General features: G+C 34.8%; 1 protein-coding gene across 5 annotated transcripts in view; it reads right to left on the reverse strand.

Annotated features, from left to right (window-relative positions):
- The window catches only part of RALGPS2 (Ral GEF with PH domain and SH3 binding motif 2), a 179,634-nt gene that overhangs the window by 13,081 nt on the left and 141,131 nt on the right, over nt 1-25,422 (reverse strand). For 4 of the 5 annotated variants that reach the window (XM_027086204.1, XM_027086203.1, XM_027086205.1 and 1 more), the window contains 7 exons: nt 22,694-22,761; nt 21,154-21,289; nt 20,208-20,359; nt 10,532-10,586; nt 7,783-7,860; nt 6,077-6,182; nt 5,429-5,521 (listed from right to left, as the gene is read on the reverse strand). In XM_027086204.1, the coding sequence (XP_026942005.1) occupies nt 5,429-5,521; nt 6,077-6,182; nt 7,783-7,860; nt 10,532-10,586; nt 20,208-20,359; nt 21,154-21,289; nt 22,694-22,761 (688 nt within the window). The remainder of the gene's footprint in view (nt 1-5,428; nt 5,522-6,076; nt 6,183-7,782; nt 7,861-10,531; nt 10,587-20,207; nt 20,360-21,153; nt 21,290-22,693; nt 22,762-25,422) is intronic. The other variant, XM_027086206.1, reaches the window with a different exon arrangement.

Consider the following 25,422-nt stretch of genomic DNA (forward strand, 5'->3'; position numbering starts at 1 on the left):
ACTTACATGTAAGAGCAAAGGATCAGAAATAGCCAAGACACTCCTGAAGAATTAGGCTGGACTTGCCTTGCTACACAAGACTTATAAATCTACAGTAACTGAGACCATGAGCTACTGGGACAAGGACAGACTGACAGGGCGATGGAAGTCTAGAAAGCAATCTGTGCACATAGATGCAAACTCAAACGATAAGAGTGGGCTCTGCAGATCAGTGAAGGAAGAATGGACTGTTCAATAGATGGTGCCAGGAAAATTTCTCATCCGTGCATGCCTATAAAATGAATGCCTATTTCATAACACATTTCACACACACACCCCTCTGACTCCAGGTGGATCAATGATTTTAAAGCAAATTGCAAAACTTTAAATCTATTAGTAGAAATTACAGGAGAATATCTTGATGATCTCCGGTTAGAGAAGTATTTTATGTTAAAAACATGACTCAGAAACTGTTATGCATAAAGGAAAGGATAAATTTTATTACTTTAAAATTAAGAACTATTCACTAAAAACATCACAAAGAGAGTAAAAAAAAAAAACAAATCAAACAAATTGGAAGACGATATTAGTAACACATAACTGCTAATAGATTAGTATCCAGAGTATAAAAGGAACCTTTACCAATTAGTAAGAAAACACGCTATCCAATAAGCAAAAGATTTATCCAGGCATTTTAGAGAAGAAACATGAATGACCAACAACATGAAAAAAACTTCAAACTCATTAATAATCTGCGGTGTGTACATTAAAATCACAAGGTACTATTTCATATTTACTAGGTTAGCCAAAATTAAAAAGCCTGACAACAAGTATGGTGAGGGTGTGGAACAATGAAAAACCTCATTATGCTGTTGGTGAGTACGTAAATCAAGTTGGCATTTTCTTGTAAAGTTGAACGTTTGCCTTCCTTGGTATATAATCTAGAGAACATATGCACAAAAATAGTCATAGTAGCTTTGTTAGATACAGCAATAACCTGGAAAGCATCCAAATATCCATCAGTAGAATGATGAATAAATTATGGCAGATTCATAACGTGGAAGACTATTCAAGTGTGAAAAGGAATAAAGGACAGCTATATGCATCAACAGTGATGAATCTCATCAACAATATATTAAGCAAAAAATGGAGTGCTTAAAACTATATATGTGAATCCATTCAGGTACAGTTCAAAAATGAGACAATGCGTTAAGGAAACATATATAGTAAAATCCTGAACAAAAACAAGGCAGTGATGAACATGAAATTTAGGACAGTGATAGGCTGTGGGTGTGGCTGATAAGGAAGGAAGAGGATGCTATCTGGGAAGTCTTGGACGGTTCTGGTAATGCTCTGTCTTCTTATGCTGCGTGGAGTTATAGAGGTGTTCATTTTATTTATTATTCTTTAAAATGTACATGTATACTATATAACTTTGCATGTATATGTTTCACATTTTAAAGAAATGGGGAAAAGAAGGAACACGTCACATTATTTGTAACAACATGGGTACTACAAAAATGAAAGCCAAAGGGATTAGGAAGTTTTAATACTATGGAGAATCAAATTGGCAATACTACAGAACAGCTGATTTCACAGCTAATAATTTATGTCAAAGCAGATAGCATGATTTTCTAATATTCTTCTCCTAGCCCCCAAAACATCTGCATCAATTGCTTCTTTTTTCAATTAAAAAAAAAGTAATTCAAACAGTATAAGCCCCTTTACATAGAGTACAAATGCCCTCAACCACCAGCTGAATCTCATCCCACTCCCCAGAATTCATCATCCTTTGGGGTGTAGTAGCCATCTGGACCTTTCTCTATGCATTACACCAAAGACTGACTTTTCTGTTGCTGTTGGTTTTTATATACAAATGGGGGTATACTTACTCTGACTTGTGGTTTTTACCTATCAGTATTTCCTTAATAATAAGTATTTTCAGTGTTTGCAGATTTCTGATACTATAAATATTCCAGGAATATTCTTCTATAGATACCTGTGCACTTGTTCAAGGATTTCCATAGGACAGACTTTCAGATAAAGAATCACTGGTTATTAAGTTATATACTGACTAGAATTGTCCACCACAAAAACAATACCAATTTAAATTTCCACCAACTGTCTATGTTTCCCTACATCCTGGCTAGTGTTATATTATCAATCATTAAAATATCTGCCTAATGGCCAAAAAAATGGGCATCTTCTTTAATCTGTGTTTTTGATACCTAGTGAGGTTCATCACCTTTTCATGTTTATTAACCATTTATATTTCACCTTCTTTATCTCCCTATTCCATTTTTCTACTGTTGTTTTATTCTTACTGAGTTGTGGAAGGTCTTTATATAGGTTACAGATTTCTTTTTCAGGTGTAGCCTTGGTTTTTAAAATTTAACTTATCAAACAGTATTTATTCACTCATTACTATGCAGAGATAGGCTCAAACATATCTGCAAAAAATTTTTTTAAATGAATACACTTCAATTAAAAATAATTTTACAGTGAATGTTTTCACCTTAAAACATTCAAAAATACAGACATAATAAAACCATAGTCCCCCTCCTTTCTTCCCAGTTATTCTCTCTTCCCAAGTCTGCTCTGCTCCTCACAGGCAAAAACATTCATACTTTAGAGAGCAATAAAACATAGAGGTGTAGGCTTCCAGATTTCCTCCTCCCGCATTTATTTATATATATATGAACAGGTATACTTTCATTAGTGACTCTTTTTCCTCCTCCAGCTTTTAATTTTGAAAAGGTTCAGACTACAGAGAAGTTGAAACAATGCTACAATGATTACCCATATATCTACATTTTCCATTTGCTTGATCTCTTTGAACATTTAAATGTAAGCTGCACACATAACATTGGACTCTAAATATTTCAACATGTATCTCCTAAGAATATATTACTATATAACCACAATGTAACATATTCAAGAAATTTAACAGTCACAATCATATAAAGTCCATATTACAATTTCTTTGATTGTCCTAATTATGAGCTTTATAGCTTAAAAAGACTTCCTCCAAGATTAAACCAAGGTACATACATTGCATTTAGCTGTCAAGATTCTTTAGTTTCTCTTAATCTAGAACAGTCCTTCTGTCCCCCTACCCTATTCCATCTACCAAATTTTGGTCTTAAGAATCCAAGCCAGTTGTCTTATAGGAATGTTCCACAATGTGGATTTAATTGTTTCTTCATGATTAAATTCAGGTTAAATTTTTGGCAAGAACACTACATAGATGGTGCTGTGTTCATATAAAAGATTTTAATCCCTTATCTATTGCTTATGTATAGCCAATATTTTCTTGCAATTTGTATTTTAACTGTTTGAAAATGATTAAAATTTTTTTTCCTTCATTGCTTTTAGTTCTGTGCCCTATCTTTTCTATCCTAAAATTGATACTAAATATAAACATGGACTTGTCTCTATACTCTATTTTGTTCTTATAATTTTCTTTAATCTTAACAGTTTAAACTAGAAAAGATGAGGAATACAGTCCATTTCCTCGGCACTCAGTTGGGCTCCCTTCACAGCCCACTGTGCTCTAATTTCTAAACATTTCATATGCATTATTTATCACTTCATATAATTAAAAGCCCAAACTAGCATGTTATTATTCTCTATGTATAAGTACCAATGCCAAACACAAAAAGATATTTAACATATGTATTAGAGGACAAATTCAGTTATTTAATCAATTCTCTAATTTGGCTTCTTTCTAATTAAAGTTAGGAAAAAACAAAAAAAAAATTTACCTTATACATTTCACTTCTTTATAATAGTCAAATTTTTTATAAGTGAAATCCAGCCAAGTCTCTGGAAGTGGCTAAGTGAACAGTTAACTATATCTGAAGATGACAATTTAATTTAGCTATATCAACCTTTTTTTTTTTCCCCTCCTTTGAGTACAGCAGTACTAACCAGAGGCAATTACTCTGTAAAACGTTCTAGTGAAACTAAACTGTAGCTTTGTCAGGTATGTGGGCATTATGGTCAATTTGACTAGAATACAAAAAACAGTCCTTCACCTCAATGTGAGGACTATATCTAGATAATTCTAACATAAGAGTGAGCAAAAAAGTCAGTGCTCAGGAATTTGTATGATTCCATTCAGGTACAATTAAAGAATGACACAATGTACTGTTTAAGGAAACATATGTGGTAAACTCTAAAGAAAAGCAAGACAATGATTAACATGAAATTCAGGACAGTGACAAGGTATGGGTATGGCTGATAAGGAAAGGTAGGTGATGCTATCATATGGCACTTCCCACATTCATTTAAACCGAAAACATATTCTCCTCTACCCCTGGTGTGATTAAAGGGCTAAAACTGTGAGAATAAAGAAAAGCTTCTCTAATGATAATGTCTGAAGTTGAACTTGTAACTGGCCTCATCCAACCAAACTTCAAACTAGGGATTATTCTTACTAAAAGGAACAAAACAAAACAACAACAAAACAAACAAAAAAACACTGAATCCCAGTAAATTTAGTCAAAGTGTTTGGTGAAGTAATACCTGATATTAAAATGTATACAAGTAATGTGTGTGTGTTAATAGTTTTTAAGAGCCATTGTTAGAATAAAAAAACACGAAGTGATAAATGCCCTCCCCTGCCGCCCCTCCACTGCCTCCAAAAAAAAGAAGGTCTTCTCTGAATTATGCAGTATCACTGGGTAATGTATAAGTAGTAAAAGAACTTAATTTTTTTTTTTTCAGTGGCTTACCTTTCCTCAGTATGGTAAACCACTTAATTCCCCCCCACCCCCAAAATACACAATTTAGAAATAAAATTCCTCTCCAGGGGACTGTGTTAACGCAACATGGAAAATGGAAACTTAGTTTTCCATTTTCAAATACTGTATCACTGGCATAGAAAAAACAGCATGCAAAAAAAAAGATTTATAGGAAGATTCTACATCTGGAGAAAAGAGCATTTCAAAGCTTCTTTTAAACACAAGAAGGTGATCATAGTAACCTTAGTAACTATTATTCCTCTTCACTGCTGGGAAAATCACTCAAACAGAGACTGAGGTGGAAAGAACCAGAGATGCTGGTCCGAATTTTTCATATTTTACAAATTAGGAAACGAGACTCCAAGGCGATAGTTTTCAACCATCTTCTGACCCAAAAAACCCAGGTTTGAGAGGGCTTGGAAGTGAAGATAGATACTTGTAGTGTGCAGTTTTGACATTTGCAATGGAAAAATAGCATTCAAAAACGAAACTACAAGATATGGAAGTTGTTCCAAGACCTTCCTTGGAATGGTCTTACTAAACAAAAATAATTCCATTATAATATTCCAACAAGGAAAGTGTAAGAACTTCTGGGTTAGAATGTGGGAAAAAACCCAAACCCTTGCATTGCATTAGACCTACTTTCTTTACAACCATGAAGAGGCTGTGAAAGTATGCTAACAACTTGGAACAGGAATACTTACATGTTTTCTTTCTGTAGCCTTTAGAGATTTGGCAGCATAGTAGAAAAGTTGTGTCCCACACAAAGCTGCCCAATATTTCGTCCAAGATGCTACCTGGAGAGGACAGACACATGAATATACTACGCAAATGCTACTGGCTTCTCAGTCACTCTGCTTTCTCAGTGCCAAAGATCTTTAGCTCCACTTCACTTCCACCACCTTAGCTTCGAGTTTCATCACTTCTGAAATCTTTATCTCAAATATTCTTATCACGTCCACTCAATACATTCTACTTAGGACTGACCAAACAAAATTGGTTGAATTCTATTTTTTGGGGCTGTCACTCTGTTTTCTATTTCTTCTAAACTTACTACTTAAAATACTTCTTAACGGGATATATTTTCAAGGTTCTCTAAGAACTATATTAGGGAGCAAAGAGAAGTACAGGAGCATCTTGATTTAAACACCCAAAATGTATGATTTAACCAAAATCTATATGGCAGGTATAATAACACTTTAAATAACATTGTGAGGCAAAGGTGTATCTTAAATTATTTCAAGTGTATTATATATCTGAAATATATTTTATTTCAACTGTCTTCATATTTTTTAGGGTCCTATTCATTTGCTTAATTTTAGAATGTGTATTAAAATATATTAAATTCTTACTGTAGGCTTTTTGCCTTCTTTTAACAAAGTTTTTCTCCTGAGAACACCTTGAATAGTAACAGCTCCTGGATATAAATGTACTGCCAAATCTTCTGATTCTGCAGAACTATAATAATGAAATGAAGAAAAGAACATATAAGCGCTTTAGTGATTATCAAGTAGGTACTTAAATAAAATGTAATTATTCTTAATTTTAAAACTGTTACTTTATTCAGAATAAGAAGACACTGAAAATTATAAAGGCTTACTGATCTGAAATTTGTAAGCTGTCACAAAATTAACAGGAAGTTACTGAAGTCAGCAGATGGTTAAAAAACACATTTTATTGCATATTTGAACAAGTATAATTTAGAAAGAATACAGAGATTCACCCTAGTAAAGATTAAATTAGGGATTTAAGACTTTTCTTCTTAACATGCCACACTGCAGCACTGCTGAAACCTTTTTTTCCCCAGTAGAAACTTAAGTCCTAGTGGGAAAGATGAGGATTCTATTTGTTAAAAGTATTTAAGCATATAAAACTCAAAATAAAAATAGCAGAATCAAAAGGAAAAAAGCAAAAGAAAACCCATGCTTAATTCTAAAATAGGTGAAAGAAGTAATGAAGGCGATTAACAACATATTTAAAAAGCCAACTTTCTGCAATAAAATTTAATGACATTTTAATGTCAGCAATGCATCTAAGTGATTATAGCTTAACAGCTCTCCAAGAAAGGAATAACTCCAAACTCAAGATTTCTTTTTCTTGTATCTTAAGAAAACCGTCACAAAATAATAATCAAACATCTAAATCTCTCTCCCCAACTCATTTAAGGTCCAACAGTTAAAATAAGAACAATTCCTATATAAGTCAATTAAAACATAACACACTGATTAAAAAAAAAAATCTTGTCATTCCTCCAGTCATTTGACATGAGCTGCAGAATTGCTACAACAGTGAAGAAACCTGAAGTTTGCGAGTTTATCCTTTTTTTATTATTTAGGTGTCTTCAAAGTGACTTAAAAACTTAGAAACCACTAGAAATTTCATGCTGGAGCTATTTATATTCAAGGAGGTATATATTCAAGGAGATTAGACACCATTAAATTGACATAAAATTAACTTTAAAGTCTGCTATTTTGTTGTATTATGAGAATTGGTGGATTATCCATTACTGTTAACCTCTAGCCCCCAATCAATCTACCATACTTATTTTCTTCTGCAGCTAATGTAGTACAGAAAGAGACCAGGTTTAACAAGATAAACAACTGAATGAACATGAGTTTAAACACAGAAATATTATTTAATAAAAAAGACTTGTCTAAATTCAGGACCTGAAGTTAACCTGAAAAATTCTTAAAAAAGATAAACTGAATGTAGTAAATTCTTCGATTGCAGCCTTGAATAACAAGTGGATTTTTGTACTGCTTATCCGATAATCAGCAACATTAGAAAGACCTGTGCAGTTAAAAAGCGACAGATTTGGAATTATTTAAAAATGTTGACATAAAGATGCAAGTTCTAGCAATTAGCTCTGGGATCAGAAAGAATAGTTCAAATTTATCTCTAGATTAAATCTTGGAAAGAAAGTTTTCATGGGCATTTTGTTTAGTTTTTAAACCAATTAGTTGAGAAAGAACAGAAATAATATGAGACCACACCCGTGTAAGCCAATCACCAACACCAGAGGGGAGTTCTGTGACCCCTGAATGCAGGGGAATTGTACCTGCTGGCCTTCACGTGGCTTCGATAGCCATTTCGTGCCACTCTTGTCACCGGGCCGAGAGAATGGTATAATCTGTTCCTGTTGGATTCCATTATAAATTGTATATATTACTTTTACTCACACAATTATCATCAATAACCTAGAACAGCATAATAATTTCTTTGTGTAATACAGCTTTCTAAATCCTACAAAAGGATAGTATGTGATTGCTCCTCTTTCTTTTTTTAAAGCATACAGCATAAATTTCAAATTATTTTTTCTTCTACTATTGACTATAAATACTTAAAGGTGTTTATTAGTTCGAACCATATATTTATATACATTCACTTTCACAAATCTGCTAAAATAATTAAAGAGGTATTTATAACCAAACACTATCAAAGCCTGAAAAATACTTAAAATATCCTTTTGTTCATATTCCAGTTCTTGGATTCCACTTTAAATATGATACCTGGATTTATGTAACAATAAATTTTTATTGCATGCCCCTATAAAGACAGCTAAAAGCAATGTGACCTATAAACTTAAAAGTAATGTGGCTTAGGGCTTCCCTGGTGGCACAGTGGTTGAGAGTCCGCCTGCTGATGCAGGGGACACGGGTTCGTGCCCTGGTCCGGGAGGATCCCACATGCCGTGGAGCGGCTAGGACCGTGAGCCATGGCCGTTGAGTCTGCGCATCCGGAGCCTGTGCTCCGCAACGGGAGAGGCCACAACAGTGAGAGGCCCGCGTACCGCAAAAAAAAAAAAAAAAAAAAGTAATGTGGCTTAAACACCTTATTTTCCTTTCTTTTATATAAAATCCAAGAAAACTACCAAAAGAGATGAACTGAGTAATAAATAAGGCAGTCTTCTATTTCCACATCAATTAAAATGAATACATGATAAAGCCAATAAATGATAAAAATGGTATGAGTTAATATTCATCCAAAATGGCATGTGATACTTAACAAAGGAAATAAACACACACACACACACACACACACACGTAGAAACACTGTTACTTCTTTGCCTAGGAAAAGCCAAAAGTAGCACTGTTGATAAATGATATTTAAAACAGAAAGTATTATTTTAGCAACTTAAGGGGCAACATATTTGATATCTATTTTCGAAGTTCACTATCCACAGGTAGCATTTTAAATCCTAGGTCTTTATTCACTTTTTAATATTTCATGTCTGAGTCTTGCTGGGCAGCATTAATTTGCTCTCAAAATGTCCCAAGAGCCACTGATTTAAACTTGGCACAAGCACAGTACATGCTTTTGGCTGCAAATATCTGCAAAGCAAAACTTCTGTCAAAAGAAAAATACTGTTTTGAGATGTGAAGGTTAATACTGTTAAATACCATCTTCATAAGTAACCTGCTGGGATAAGAACAGATTATTTAACACAACACCATTCTGGTTACTCGCTCATAACTCATGCGATTTGAGGAACAATTCTGTTCATCAATGTTTCTTACCTAAATACAGTACACTCTGAAATCAACATCTGATGATATTATGTTCTTATTAGAGGGAAAGAACTAATAAGACAATTTGTACAGACAGCAAGCCAGAGGCAACTCCTGTGTTTTTCCTGTTTCAGGCAAACCCAAATAAAGAGATTGAAAGAAAAAGTTGAAAGAGAAATAATATGTAAAAACAAATTGTTAAAAATCCCCCAAAACAAAGAGAACAAAACTTAGGAACACTGACAATTAGAGTAGAAAGGTTCAAAAGTAGTTTGAAATATTAGATTTGCAAGTAAAATCTTAATCACATAATGGTGAGAAATCTTTATTAAGTTTCAAGAACAAGGATCTAATTTTCCAGTTACATCATGAAATTTACCAATTCAAGTATGTATAGTTCAATTTCAAATATACAGTTAGTATAATTGTTTTCTATTAAAAAGTGACTGACAGGGAGTTAGGTAACTGAATATATTCAACTTCATCAATTTTAACATGACATTCAAAATTCAATCTAATCTTGTTGCTTAGAAACTTAGATTGCTCAGTTTATATACAAAAGGGAGCAATTATTTTGCTCATGATTCAAGTATCTTAATATGACAATGGCAGAATGGAAATGGTCAAAGACAGTAAAATTCTAATAGATATTTTTTAAATAACAATTATTTACACTGTTTGACTACGTTTTTAGAAAAATCTTATTTTGGAAGATCAATATGGCGTATTTGCCACAAGCAGATGACAGATCTTACAGCTTAAAGCATCAAGGAAAAGAAAACAGAACAAGACTTACATTATTTCAGTACAAATCTGTGTGCTTTGTGCAAACTTTGAATTAATGACAATTTAAATTCAAACTTTTAGCTGCTTTACTTACAGTATAATTTAAAATTTACTAAGTCATTTTGCTCTTGACAAATTAACTGAGAATGAATGAAGTTGACCACTCCACTAAATGCCTTAAAATTACTTAAATGAACCATAATTTAAGGAAATAATTTTTTTTGTACACATATGTAGGTAAGCTGTGATTGGTTATTATTATTTTTAAGTTACAATTTAAAATGTACTAAAATTCAAATATATGTGTCAAGCCTCCAAATAAACATGTCTTTACTAGATAACACTAAATTCCAGGCTTAAATATTAACTTTTTTTTTTTTTGCCACCAGCAGGAAGCCTAAAATAGTCCCTTGGAGATATGTGATAAATATTATGTCTTTAAATTCACATTATCATATACTTTAAGACAGACAAAATAAACTCAAAATAGTTTAAATGGGCAATTTTTCTTACCTTTCAAAAGCAGGCCATGAAGTCTCTTCACTTAGTTCAGAGCCATCACTGCTACCTAAAACCAAAAGTTATCTTATTTTTTAAACATCGTAATTAGGGTTTGGATGTTGTCTTTTAAAAATAAATACTCTAACGGTGCTTATAAAATGACAGTCACATTATTTGTGGGTGAACATCCACATATCAATTCTTCATTCTAATATCATGTGCTTGATTTATTTTGCAATATATTAGAGTTGACAAGACTACCCAAAATAACAAAATAGCATAAAACATTTTTGCATGTATAGTTACGGCTTAAATTCATTAGTAAACACTTTTCCTACCACCAGAGAATGTACATAAGCACAAAATTTTTCCTTATTAGGTTTGCCATAATTTAAGACCAATATAATTATGCATTTCTTACAGGTTCATGGTATACTACTTCCCTTTGTACTTTTTTAAAACCCATTACTACCCTAAGGATAAAAAAGCTTAATGACGTTCAATTTTTGCCTTTGGGGGCAAGGCAGAAGAGGACAGAATCCTTAAATTCAGGAAAAAAAAAAAAAAAAAAGGTGCCATAACAATGTAAAAGTTTCTCTTAAGAGACCCAGAATATCAGTTAAAATAGAAAGTTTTAAATTAGCTTAATCTGAGGGGAAAGAATTTGGAGAGTCTAAAACAGCTTAGGTTGATTTAAAAGTTATTTTAAAGATAATACTGGCTCTCAATAAAATCAATAATTAATATGTCCCTTATGTATCAAGTTGAATCGTCTATCAGACTTTCACAACCAGGGTTCTGTGAGAGGCTCAAACTTGACTACTATAAGGAACCCATTATATGTGATGGAATAACACCTCTTCCATGCATTTAGAATGGCATGAGTTATGTCCCATTCTTTGAAGAACTGAGTAACAGTCACTGAAGTAATTTTCTGGTTGTGTGGTTCAGATAAGAAACTGGAAGTAATCTGTTGCTGGCAGTGGGGTCTTGTAGGTTATCTTTTGATGTAGAATTACGTGATAAAGACTGAAAATTTAAGCGTAGTTAGTATGACTCATTTGTAGAAAATAAAAGTTTCTTCCAGAAGCATGAAGTTCAGAGTGGATACACCTCCTTTAGCTGGGCAAGACTACTTTAGGTTACCTAGGACATATATACCATGTTAAAAAACGTTAGAGGCCATAGTCCCAAGCACTGGTTAATTTCTCCAGAGTACTTTCTCAAAGCCTCCAAGGGATATATTAATATTGTATGTAAAAGTTACAGCTGAGGAAAAAACCTTTTTGTGATTATGAATTGCATGTGTGTATTAACAACTACCATCTATGGTTATAGACTTTCTTTTCAGAATGTTTTAAAGCAAACACCCTGGAAGGTAATGCCTATGTCTAATGTTTTTAATTTATAAACAAAGATGTAACAATCTCTACTGCTTATCTCCTTAGCCTTGGAATAATTAAACAATAAATACAAAGGCAAAAATTGAATTAGCCTCTTCTTGTTCTAAAAGTCAGGTCTCTAAACTAAGACACTAACTGTAATGGAATGAAATAACTAGATAACTATCTTGTGGTAACAAAAAGAACATCTACGGAAAGTAAAAGCCACAAATAGAGGATAATAATCATTATAATACTTATGATAAGTATTACAGAAAAGCCAAATATTCTGTACTGAATTGAGAGCTGTAATTTTTAAAATTACTATTTTTGGCTTAAAGTGACAGGCTAAATTCCATAAGTGTAACACATTTTTAATTGGAAAAAGGTTCTTCCTCTCTTTCTTGCAAAATTATTCTGTGTATCATTTTTTCAGATTGAGGTTGATATTTACATATAGGCAATTCACAGTATTAACAGAGACGTACTTCAAGAGGCCAACTTGTCTTCTGTTTTGTAAATTTTGTCATCATTTAATCATTTGTATTTATAAAAAGGGGAATATTGGAATAAAACTGCTGAATGGAGCATTCCAGCTCCAAAGCAATTTCACTTTCAGGGTTTGAAACTCTCAAGCATTAAAGGAAGTCAACATGTTCAAGAAAATGAACTCCTACATTTCTTTATATTGACTGTTCATCAATATTGAAATGATCATATTAATTGTAATAGGCTTAGCCTTTGAGAAACCTGGCAATTAATCACAGAAGAAGACATTTTCCTCCGTTATTGCTTTTTAAAAATAAAAATAACACTGTATGGAGATTTCCTAACTCCAAACATCCAAAGAAATAATGCTCATCTAGAAGGTTCAGAAAATAAATAAAAGTTTAGGAAGTAAAACCAAACAAATTCCTCTCTTAATCTCACATCCTTTTCCAGTCCCAATTTTCTGCTCCCACTCCATAATAGCTATCCCTATTTTCTTACCTCTCATTCTCCAATCTCCAAGCTTTGCCCACACTACTCTATAAAGCAAATCTTGTCAAGGTCACCAAGTGACTTTTTTTTGTTTCTTTTACATCTTTATTGGAGCATAATTGCTTTACAATGTAGTGTTAGTTTCTGCTGTATAACAAAGAGAATCAGCTATATGTATACATATATCCCAATATCCCCTCCCTCTTGCGTCTTCCTCCCACCCTCCCTATCCCACCCCTCTAGGTGGTAAAAGCACCTAGCTGATCTCCCTGTGCTATGCAGCTGTTTCCCACTAGCCATCTATTTTACATTTGGTACTGTATATATGTCAATGCCACTCTCTCACTTTGTCCCAGCTTCTCCCCCGGCCCCGTGTCCTCAAGTCCATTCTCTACGTCTGTGTGCGTCTTTATTCCTGTCCTGCCACTAGGTTCCTCAGGAACAGTTTTTTTTTCTTTTAGATTCCATATATACACGTTAGCATACGATATTTGTTTTTCTCTTTCTGACTTACTTCACTCTGTATGACAGACTCTAGGTCCATCCATCCACCTCACTACAAATAACTCAATTTCGTTTCTTTTTATGGCTGAGCAATATTCCACTGTACATATGTGCCGCATCTTCTTTATCCATTCATCTGTTGATGGACATTTAGGGTGCTTCCATGTCCTGGCTATTTATTGTAATTAATGCTGCAGTGAACATTGTGCGACATGTCTCCTCCTGAATTACAGTTTTCTCCGGGTATATGCCCAGTAGTGGGATTGCTGGGTCATATGGTAGCTCTATTTTTAAGGAACCTCCATACTGTTCTCCATAGTGGCTCATCAGTTTACATTATCACCAACAGTGCAAGAGGGCTCCCTTTTCTCCACACCCTCTCCAGCATTTGTTTCTAGATTTTTTGATGATGGCCATTCTGACTGGTGTGGGATGATATCTCATTGTAGTTTTGATTTATTTCTCTAATGATTAATGATGTTGAGCATTCTTTCATGTGTTTGTTGGCACTCCGTATATCTTCTTTGGAGAAATGTCTATTTAGCTCTTCTGCCCATTTTTGGATTGGGTTGTTTGTTTTTTTGTTATTGAGCTGCATGAGCTACTCGTATATTTTGGAGATTAATCCTGTCAGTTGCTTTGTTTGAAAATATTTTCTCCCACTCTAAGGGTTGTCTTTTTGTCTAGTTTATGGTTTCCTTTGCTGTGCAAAAGCTTTTAAGTTTCATTAGGACCCATTTGTTTACTTTTGTTTCTTTTTCCATTACTCTAGGAGGTGGGTCAAAAAGGATCTTGCTGTGATTTGTCACAGAGTGTTCTGCCTCTGTTTTCCTCTAAGAGTTTTGTAGTGTCTGGCCTTAGATTTAGGTCTTTAATCCTTTTTGAGTCTATTTTTGTGTACGGTGTCAGGAAGTGTTCTAAATTCATTCTTTTACATGTAGCTGTCCAGTTTTCCCAGCACTACTTATTGAAGAGGCTGTCTTTTCTCCACTGCATATTCTTGCTTCCTTTGTCAAAGATAAGGTGACCATAGGTGTGTGGGTTTTCTATCTCTGGGCTTTCTATCCTGTTCCATTGATCTATATTTCTGTTTTTGTGCCAGTACCATACTGTCTTGATTACTGTAGTTTTGTAGTATAGTCTGAAGTGAGGGAGGCTGATTCCTCCAGCTCCGTTTTTCTTTCTCAAGATTGCTTTGGCTATTTGGGGTCTTTTTTGTCTCCATACGAATTGTAAAATTTTTTGTTCTAGTTCTGTGAAAAATGCCATTGGTAGTTTGATTGCTAAACAGATTTTTTTTTTTTTTTTTTTTTTTAGCGGTACGTGGGCCTCTCACTGCTCTGGCCTCTCCCGTCACGGAGCACAGGCTCCGGACACGCAGGCTCAGTGGCCATGGCTCACGGGCCCAGCTGCTCCGCGGCACGTGGGAGCTTCCCAGACCAGGGCACGAACCTGTGTCCCCTGCATCGGCAGGCGGACTCTCAACCACTGCGCCACCAGGGAAGGCCCCCATTGGTAGTTTGATAGGGATTGCATTGAATCTGTAGATTGCTTTGGGTAGTATAGTCATTTTCACAATGTTGATTCTTCCAATCCAAGAACATGGTGCATCTCTCCATCTGTTTGTATCGCCTTTGACTTCTTTCATCAGTGTCTTACAGTTTTCTGCATACAGCTCTTTTCTCTCCTTAGGTCAGTTTATTCCTAGGTACTTTATTCTTTTTGTTCCAATGGTAAATGGGAGTGTTTCCTTAATTTTTCTTTCTGATTTTTTGTTGTTAGTGTATAGGAATGCAAGAGATTTCTGTGCATTACTTTTGTATCCTGCTACTTAACCAAATTCATTGATTAGCTCTAGTAGTTTTCTGGTGGTATCTTTAGGATTCTCTGTATATAGTATCATGTCATCTGCAAACAGTGACAGCTTTACTTCTTTTTTTCTGATTTGGATTCCTTTTATTTCTTTTTCTTCTCTGATTGCCGTAGCTAAAGCTTTGAAAACTCAGTTGAATAACAGTGGAGAGAGTGGGCACCCTTGTCTTGTTCCTGATCTTAGAGGAAATGGTTTCAGTTTTTCACCACTGAGAATGATGTTGGCTGTGGGTTTGTCATATATGGCCTTTATTACGTTGAGGTAGGTTCCCTCTATGCCCAATTTCTGGAGAGTTTTTATCATAAATGGGTGTTGAATTTTGTCAAAAGCTTTTTCTGCATCTATTGAGATTATCATATGGTTTTTATCCTTCAGTTTGTTAATATGGTGTATCACATTGACTGATTTGCATATATTAAAGAATCTTGCATTCCTGGGAAAAACCCCACTTGATCATGGTGTATGATCCTGTAAATGTGCTGTTGGATTCTGTTTGCTAGTATTTCGTTGAGGATTTTTGCACCTATGTTCATCAGTGATACTGGCCTGTAGTTTTCTTTTTTTGTGACATCTTTGTCTGGTTTTGGTATCAGGGTGATGGTGGCCTCATAGAATGAGCTTGGGAGTGTTCCTCCCTGTGCTATATTTTGGAAGAGTTTGAGAAGGACAGGTGTTAGCTCTTCTCTAAATGTTTGATAGAATTCACCTGTGAAGCCACCTGTCCTGGGCTTTTGTTTGTTGGAAGACTTTTAATCACAGTTTCAATTTCAGTGCTTGTGATTGGTCTGTTCATATTTTCTATTTCTTCCTGGTTCAGTCTTGGAGGGTTGTACTTTTCTAAGAATTTGTCCATTTCTTCCAGGTTATCCATTTTATTGGCATATAGCTGTCTGTAGTAGTCTGTCATGATCCTTTGCATTTCTGCAGTGTCAGTTGTTACTTTTCCTTTTTCATTTCTAATTCTGTTGATTTATGTCTTCTCCTTTTTCCTGATGAGTCTGGCTAATGGTTTATCAATTTTATCTTCTTAAAGAAGCAGCTTTTAGTTTTATTGATCTTTGCTATTGTTTTCTTTGTTTCTTTTTCATTTACTTCTGATCTGACCTTTATGATTTCTTTCCTTCTGCTAACTTCGGGGTTCTTTTATTCTTCTTTCTCTAATTGCTTTAGATGTAAGGTTAGGTTGTTTATTTGAGATTTTTCTTGTTTCTTGAGGTAGGATTGTACAGCTATAAACTTCCCTCTTAGAACTGCTTTTGCTGTATCCCATAGGTTTTGGGTAGTCGTGTTTTCATTGTCATTTGTCTCTAGGTATTTTTTGATTTCCTCTTTGATTTCTTCAGTGATCTCCTGGTTATTTAGTAGTGTATTGTTTAGCCTCCATGGGTTTGTACTTTTTAGTTTTTTTCCTGTAATTTAGTTTTTTTCCTGCTATCTAGTCTCATAGCACTGGGGGCGGAAAAGATAGTTGATATGATTTCAATTTTCTTAAATTTACCGAGGCTTGATTTGTGACCCAAGATATGATCTATTCTGGAGAATGTTCCATGAACACTTTAGAAGAAAGTGTATTCTATTATTTTTGGATGGACTGTCCTATAAATGTCAATTAAGTCCATCTGGTCTACTGTGTCATTTAAAGATTGTGTTTCCTTATTTATTTTCATTTTGGATGAGCTGTGCATTGGTGTAAGCAGGGTGTTAAAGTCCCCTACTGTGATTGTAACTGTCAATTTCCCCTTTTGTGGCTGTTAGCATTTGCCTTATGTATTTAGGTGCTCCTATGTTGGGTGCACAAATATTTACAATTGTTACATTACCTTCTTGGATGGATCCCTTGATCATTATGTAGTGTCCTTCCTTGTCTCTTGTAATAGTCTTTATTTTAAAGTCTATTTTGTCTGATATGAGTATAGCTACTCCCAGCTTTCTTTTGATTTCCATTTGCATGGATTATCTTTCTCCATCCCCTCACTTTCAGTCTGTATGTGTCCTTAGGTCTGAAGTGGGTCTCTTGTAGACAGCATATATATGGATCTTATTTTTGTATCCATTCAGCCAGTCTGTGTCTTTTGGTTGGAGCATTTAATCCATTCACATTTAAGGTAATTATCGATATGTATGTATGTTCCTATTACATAATTATCGATATGTATGTATGTTCATATCACCATTTTCTTAACTGTTTTGCTTTCGTTTTTATTGGTCTGTTCCTTCTCTTGTGTTTCCTGCCCAGAGAAGTTCCTTTAGCATTTGTTGTAAAGCTGGTTTGGTGGTGCTGAATTCTCTTAGCTTTTAGGTTTTAATTTCTCTGTCGAATCTGAATGAGATTCTTGCTGGGTAGACTAATCTTGGTTGTAGGTTTTCCTCCTTCATCACTTTAAATAGGTCCTGCCACTCCCTTCTGGCTTGCAGAGTTTCTGCTGAAAGATCAGCTGTTAACCATACGGGAATTCTTTTGTATGTTGTTTGTTGCTTTTCCCTTGCTGCTTTTAATATTTTTTCTTTGTATTTAATTTTTGATAGTTTGATTAATATGTGTCTCGGCATGTTTCTCCTTGGGTTTATCCTGTATGGGACTCTCTGAGCTTCCTGGACTTGACTGTTTCCCTTCCCATGTTTGGGAAGTTTTTGACTACAATCTCTTCAAATATTTTCTCAGACCCTTTGTTCTTCTCTTCTTCTGGGACCCCTATCATTTGAATGTTGGTGCGTTTAATGTTGTCCCAGAGGTCTCTGGGACTGTCCTCAATTCTTTTCCTTCTTTTTTCTTTATTCTGCTCTGTGGCAGTTATTTCCACTATTCTATCTTCCAGGTCACTTATCCGTTTTTCTGTCTCAGTTATTCTGCACTGATTCCTTCTAGAGTATCTTTAATTTCATTTATTGTGTTGTTCATCACTCTTTGTCTGCTCTTTAGTTCTTCTAGGTCCTCGTTAAACATTTCTTGTATTTTCTCCATTGTATCTCCGAGATTTTGGATCATTTTTACGATCATCACTCTGAATTCGTTTTCAGGTAGACTGCCTATTTCCTCTTCATTTGTTTGGTGTGGTGGGTTTTTACCTTGCTCCTTCATCTGCTGCATATTTCTCTGTCTTCTCATTTTGTTTAGCTTATTGTGTTTGGGGTCTCCTTTTCGCTGCCTGCAGGTTCATTTTTCTTCTTATTTCTGGTGTCTGCCCCCAGTGGGTTAGGTTGGTTCAGGGGCCTGTGTAGGCTTCCTGGCTGGGGGGACTGGTGCCTGTGTTCTGGTGGGTGGGGCTAGATCTTGTCCCTCTGGTGGGGAGGGCTGAGTCCGGTGGTGTGTTTTGGGGTGTCTGTGAACTTAGTATGACTTTAGGCAGCCTGTCTGCTAATGAGTGTGGTTGTGTTCCTGTCTTGCTAGTTGTTTGGCGTGGGGCCTCCAGCACTGGAGCTTGCTGGCTGTTGGGTGGAGTTGGGTCTTAGGGTTGAGCCTGGAGATCTCTAGGAGAGCTCTTGCCAATTAATATTACATGGGGCCTGGAGGTCTCTGGTGGTCCAACGTCCTGGACTTGGCTCTCCCACCTCCGAGGCTCAGGCCCGACACCCTGCCGGAGCACCAAGCCCCAAAACCCCGGTTCTTCTCTCTTGGTAACCCTAGTATGATAACGATGTTGACAACAACAACTGCTTTATGGTGCTTACGGTGCCTGAATGGGGGGGCGACCACATTTGTGGCAGTGAGACCTCAGGCTAAACTGAACCTTCTGAGAGAACATCCGAAGGATGTCAGTGCAATGAACTGGGTTCTGACTGCAGACTGTCGATGCTTTGGAGGAGGCTAAATAAAAGTCAGGACATGTTAGAGAAAATTGTTTCTTTTTCTTTGTAACATCAAGTAAATCTTGCAGTGGCTCTGGGAGTGTTGTTACCCTTTGGGATCACTGAAGGGTTGTACTTGAGAATCAGATCTTTCAATACTTGCACCTGTTGAAAATCTGCCACAAGCTTTTCAGACATTCAAACCAAGGAAGCCACTCTTGAAAGCTACGTCATCATCACGCTCACCCTGGCTGATGCGTCTTCGACGTTGCTGGTGCTCCACCCCCCACCATCTGAGGCACCCAGTGACTTTGATCTTGCCAAATCCAGTGATCAACTCCCATTCTCACCTTACTTCTCTTCTGTGCACTTTATATTGATACATTCAACACTTCCTGCTCTTCAGAGACACCTCCTCTACTGGGTTTTTGTGATACCACACTGTTTTTTTCCTTTGAAGTTTCCTTTGATGGCCCACCATTAAAAAAAGAAATTTTTTTTTTAAATCACACTTCCAAATGTTAGAATGTCTTCTCTTATTTATTTACATTCTCTCCCTAGGTGACCTCATCCAGTCTCATGGCTTGAAATACTATAAATATGCTAATTCTTATACGTGTATCTACAAACCTGACCTCACCCCATTAAGCGCCAGATTCATACATTCAATTACCTACCTGACAACTCAATATGGACCAAACATGTCCAAAACAGAATTCTTAATTCCCCAAACCTAGTCATCCTTCACAAATACCTCGACATTCACAAATGGCTGCTCTTCTAGTGTTCTCTGCCTTGGTAACAGCACCACCATCTAACTAGTTGCTTAATCTAAGAAACCGAGAGTCATACTTGATCTGCCCTTTTCCTCATTCCCACATTCCAACTACATGCAGTAACCATTTCAATCAGCACATGTTCTCTTCTCACCATTCCTCAAATGCCTCCCCCTTTGAAGTCAAACCATCAAGCACTTTTCAAACAATTACGAATTATTAACTTCAGTAGCTACTAGTAGTATCATCTCATTATCTACTTTGCTACTTAGCTTTTATCAATTTTTTTCTACTTAGAGTAGGGTTAATTACTCATTCCCAGCTGAGTTTTATTAAAAATCTTATTTTTCATTAAGTTGGAACCCTCTCAGAGAATTATTTCTCACCTATTGATATTCCACTAGAAAGAGTAGAGCTTTCAGCTTGGCCTCGAGATGGTGCATGGGGCTCCATGACGCTATCATCTAATAGATGTCTTGGCCCTGCATTTGGGAACGTTGCACTCTTAAACTCTGCTGTGTTCATTTTATGAATGAAACTGGAAACAAAGAGAAATATTTTTCATATCTTTTATTACTGTTACTAATTCAGGATATAAAAGATACTCTTATATAAAGATTCAGGATATAAAAGATTTATCTGCTATCCTGAACTTACTTCCGAACTCTCATACTAACGAACACACAGATTTTATCATAAGAGCCTCAAACTAACAGTTTAGGGAAAGCTTTTTAGGAAACTAGGCCATATCTTCCTATGTAACAGAGAATACTTTAATTTTATCTTGATTCTTGGGTACATTAAAAATTGTTTTCACATTCACTTTTGGAAAATAGCTATTAAATTTTCACAAAAATCATGGCAAAGGTGAACCTTGGGCTCCATTTTGAGAAAACAATCTTGCAAAGCTAAACAACAAATCAGTTTCCCTTTCTTTATATTTAGGAATAAAAAGAACAATTTTTATAGGCTTCATTTACAGTGACTTATTTGGGTTAAGATAAGTGATCACTCTTGATACTTATGATAATTTAAAATGAAAATGGTATATTGCTTTCCTGATTTTATTTATGATGATGATCTGTAATGTTCATTTCTCTCCCCCAGATGTGAAGGCACTGTTGGAAAAAGCTCATTTCCAAATTAAGGTAAAGGAAGAAATAAATGCCTTTATGCAAACAAGATATTTTACTAAATCAGAAAAAGACTACTGTTACACAAATAAAACTATGCAAGGACACTATTTTCTGTCCAACTAGTAAAATAAATAGAAAAGAAAGCCAACTTAAAAAAAAACACAAAAATTTGAAAGATAAAATTAAAAATGCTGACTTATAACCCAAGCTATGGCACTTCCTATGTCCATGTGGAATCAGGTTCCGAGGGGATGGTGGTGTCTGTGGTAGCAAGGCTCCTTCAGCTGCCACACTTTTTCTTCCACTTTGTGGAGATGCTCCTACTTCAGGACCTAAGGGTTAAATTAAAAAAGAGAGAGAGACACACACAGACATAGACACAGACACAGACACAGACATAGACACACACACACAGGGAGAGGGAGAGGGAGAGGGAAAGAAATTGTTACATGGTTTAAAAAAATTGTTTTATTTGTAATCCTTTGATATGAAATATAAAATGTGGTTTAAATTTTAATATTAATTCTATTTAACAGACTGAACAAGAGAAATATTTATTTTCTGAATCTTAAAACACAAACCTCAATACATACAATATCCATTAATTTCTATCTATTTTACTTGCACTAAGTAGCCAGTATAAATATCCTCCCCATTTACAGAAGCAGCAGCAGAATTAGAAGAGAAGGGGTAAGGATCTCATATCACAGATGAAACCTGGACTAAACACTCAGGTCTTCTGAATCCTAGTTCAGTGCTCATTTAATTTTACACATTACTTCTTCACTCTTAGTTTCAGCTTCTTCTTAGATAAAAAATGTGTAGGGTAGGTAGGTCAAGCATTCAAGTTAGAATTTAAATCTATATTGACACTGTTCAAGCTTATGGGAATTAAAAAAGTGGAACTCAAAAATGTACAGATTTGCAAAGTATCACTTTAAGACTGAAAAGAAAAGCAAACTTAAACAGATTTAGACTGAAATGATTTCCTCTGCTTGGAGTACTCTTCCCCTGAGACACTGTCATGGCTTTGTTCCCTCACTTCCTTCATACCTCATTAGAGGGGTCTCCAAATACTTTTAGAATATACAATAATATAAAGCTTAGTGCCAAGGTCTGTTTTAGAATTTTAAAAAAGGTTATTACTTATGAATTCTTAAAAAATAAATAATTCTCTTCAATTTTATATTTTTGATTATGTGTGGTATACATATAAATCCCCATTGTAATGCAACAGATAAAAATTAAGGGACTAACACTATTTTTTAATACTTTCAGTACTTGGTCCAGTATTAGAGTGAAATTAAAAAAAAAAAATTAAGCCACTAAAATTGACTCTTATAATTATTCAAATTAGAATTTCCCACTTAGACCACGGAAATTTCTAATGTAATCAAGCCTTGTTGCCTAGGACAGTGTATTCTTAACTAAAAAAAAGAGTCGATATTCATAAACACTTATTATTTTCTGTTGGTTATATCTATTTTTCTTGATTAGTTGGCATATTTATTTATAAATTTATTTGTATTTATTTGTACGTATTTATTTGTACAAACTACAAGTAAGGAGTTTTTGATTAAACAAGAAAACCAACAGAAAAACGGACATATTTTAATACCAAAAAGAAAACTGTGCATGCAGAATAAAATGTGCTAAGTGTTATTCACTTTGGAGTGTATTCTTTCTTATTAGGTTATCTGGTTTATTACTCGGTAATGAGAGAAAGCTGCACTAACCTACTAAATCCTCCCTGGAAGCAGCAGAACGTGGTGTGCTTGTCCCTGGTTCTATCTTTAATGAAAGCCTGAATTTCAAAAAGAAACAAAGCACATAAAATGATTAATATTTGACAAAATAATATTAAAATCATGTATTTTCTACCAAAAACCTTAAAACATTTTTATAAAATAATCTCAGCTATATATTTTTCTTCAAGAGCAATCTTTAATTAAGTCTCCTTTCTCTTTCATACAAAGCTGATCTTATGGTGATTCCAGGATATATTAGGGAGGGAAAAAAACATCAAAAACTCATATTTAAAATCAGAGAAATCTCCCCAAACGACCCCAATGTTGCCAAACAATTCAACACATTTAAAGATATTTGATGAACGACTAAAAGGTGATTTAACTTGAGGTTATATTGATACTTGACAATTAAATTCAGTAACTTTCACATATATTATTAAATATATTATGCAAATTCTTTCTAGAATCTTTACTGGGTGGGCTAATGGCCTCTGTAACACTGAAAATTTAAAAAACACCTTATTTAAAAGTAACCATCCAAAAAAAACAACCAACTCAACTTATTAAAAGAAAGATCTATCTACACAAATAAAAAGGTTATTTACAAAATCCAGGATAAATCCCTTTCCTAAGTCAAAGTTTGTTAGTTGGTACTTAAGTTCCATTTAGGATAAAATATCAGTTTTGAGTTCCATGGCAAAAAGAGATTATAATTCCTATCAGTGGAAACTGTTTCAGGAAATAGGATACTAAAGCAGTTGTAGAAAATATTTTGATGTAGTCCATGAAATACATTTTGGTGTACTCTGTATTATTATTAAGCATTTGTCTGGAAATTAATAAAGACTTCTTATTTTTCAGTGTTCACCAACTGGAAATGGACAATGAAACCGCGCAATACAAATGATATCATACGTGATATTATAATGATAAATCTATTATAGGTTCTTAACTTGTATTTCTTTGATAGAAGAAATTATATATAATTGTATTCCAATTATTTGACCATGTAAAATGCATGTATTGAACAGATGTTTGATTAACCAGAACTCTCTACTCTTTTTCTTTTTACAGAGTCGTTGACTTTAATTATTTGGGCGCCAGACTATGCTGCATTCATTCACTGAACACCTGTTTTGTGTCGGGCACTGTGCTCTCAGCACTGGAATATAATGGAGACTAGGGCAGACATGGTGTCTCTTCCCTTCTGAAGCTCACAGTTTAGTAGGTGGAAGACAAAGAAGTAAACAAAACAAGTACAATTTCCTAACACAGAACCAAAATAGAAAGGGACAGAAGGAAGGCTATGGGAGAATCACATTGCTATCAATATCAGCTGATAACCAAGAGCAGTATAAAAGCCGAAGCATTTAAACAGCACAGCAGTGAAGGCTAGTCAGTGTCAGTTGCCTGTATCATCATCAAAACACTATATATAACAGTGATGCTGATTCACTGAGAAAAGATATTATGCTCAGTATTAAAATGAAGTAACTTTGAAAGATTTTCACCCCAATTAAAACATATACATGTAATTTGTAATATTGATATTGGCTGCCTATATAGATGAAGTTGCCGAAAACAGAGGCCTATGGATAAATGAAGTATCATTTTTATTTAAATCTTTCATCATAAAAAACCATTTTTTTCCTAACTTATCACCTTAATGGCTCTTATGTTAAAATGCTCTGATTTTCAACACATTTAATCGGTAGGTTCATGCAATACAACTGTATCTTTAGGAAAACACTATCTTCTTCAGTTCCCCATATGATGCTCCAACACCACCAAGAGACTTGTAGTTCCCCAAGCAAACAAAGTTTCCCACCCTATTCCTTTGATCATTTCCATACCCTGGAACACCTTTCTTAACTCTTCACCTGGAGCTAACTCCTACTCACCCGTTCAGATGCAGCCTCAGGTAATAATGTCACCTCAAGCTGTTCATGTTTCTTTTCTCTTCACTTTTCCCACTTAAAGCTGAGTTAGGTCTCCTCTCATCTATGTTCCCATAGCATCCTGGGCACATCTCTAGTATAGTACTGTTTGAATTGTTTCGTAACTATTTGTTTTGTGGATGTATTTTGCATTAGACTGAGCTTCTTAAGGGCAAGAACAAGATCTTACTTTTGTAATCCCAGCAGCTAGCACAATAACTCGTCAATACCAAAAGCTGAATAAATATTTGTTAATGAATATAATGAGAAGGCTGCTCGAGTTCTAGCTACTCATGAAAACAAAAATCAGTATAATAGCATCCGCTTTCCTACCAAAATGAAGCTATCTTATAATATGTCAGGTTATAGACAGCTAAAACTACTTAATGGCTTAACTGGCCAACTCTATCCTTTTAGAGTTAAAATTCACCATCCTCTATAATTATGCAACAATTTCTTAGACTTCATTTCTACTGAATAAACTTTAACTTCTTTTAAATCCATTAAGTTTCTTGAGCCAGATATAGAAATTTTAGTAAGTACTTACTCATATTTTGAGTTTTAAGATAATCTTCTGTACATAATTGGACAAAACATGAGTGTTTTGTGCTATGTCAGTAATTAGAGAGATGGAAGAAATAGTGATAAATATGACACAGACCATCAAACTCAAGAAGCTTACAAGCTAGGCCAACATCAGATCTGTGAAACAACTCCAACCTTAAAAAGCCGATCCACTGACTTCATACATTTTCAAATGAATTACCCTGAGAAAATATT

Source organism: Aethalodelphis obliquidens, unplaced genomic scaffold, assembly GCF_003676395.1.
Source record: "Aethalodelphis obliquidens isolate GAN/ISIS:26980383/991018 unplaced genomic scaffold, ASM367639v1 scaffold55, whole genome shotgun sequence".
Classification (NCBI taxonomy): Eukaryota; Metazoa; Chordata; class Mammalia; order Artiodactyla; family Delphinidae; genus Aethalodelphis; species Aethalodelphis obliquidens.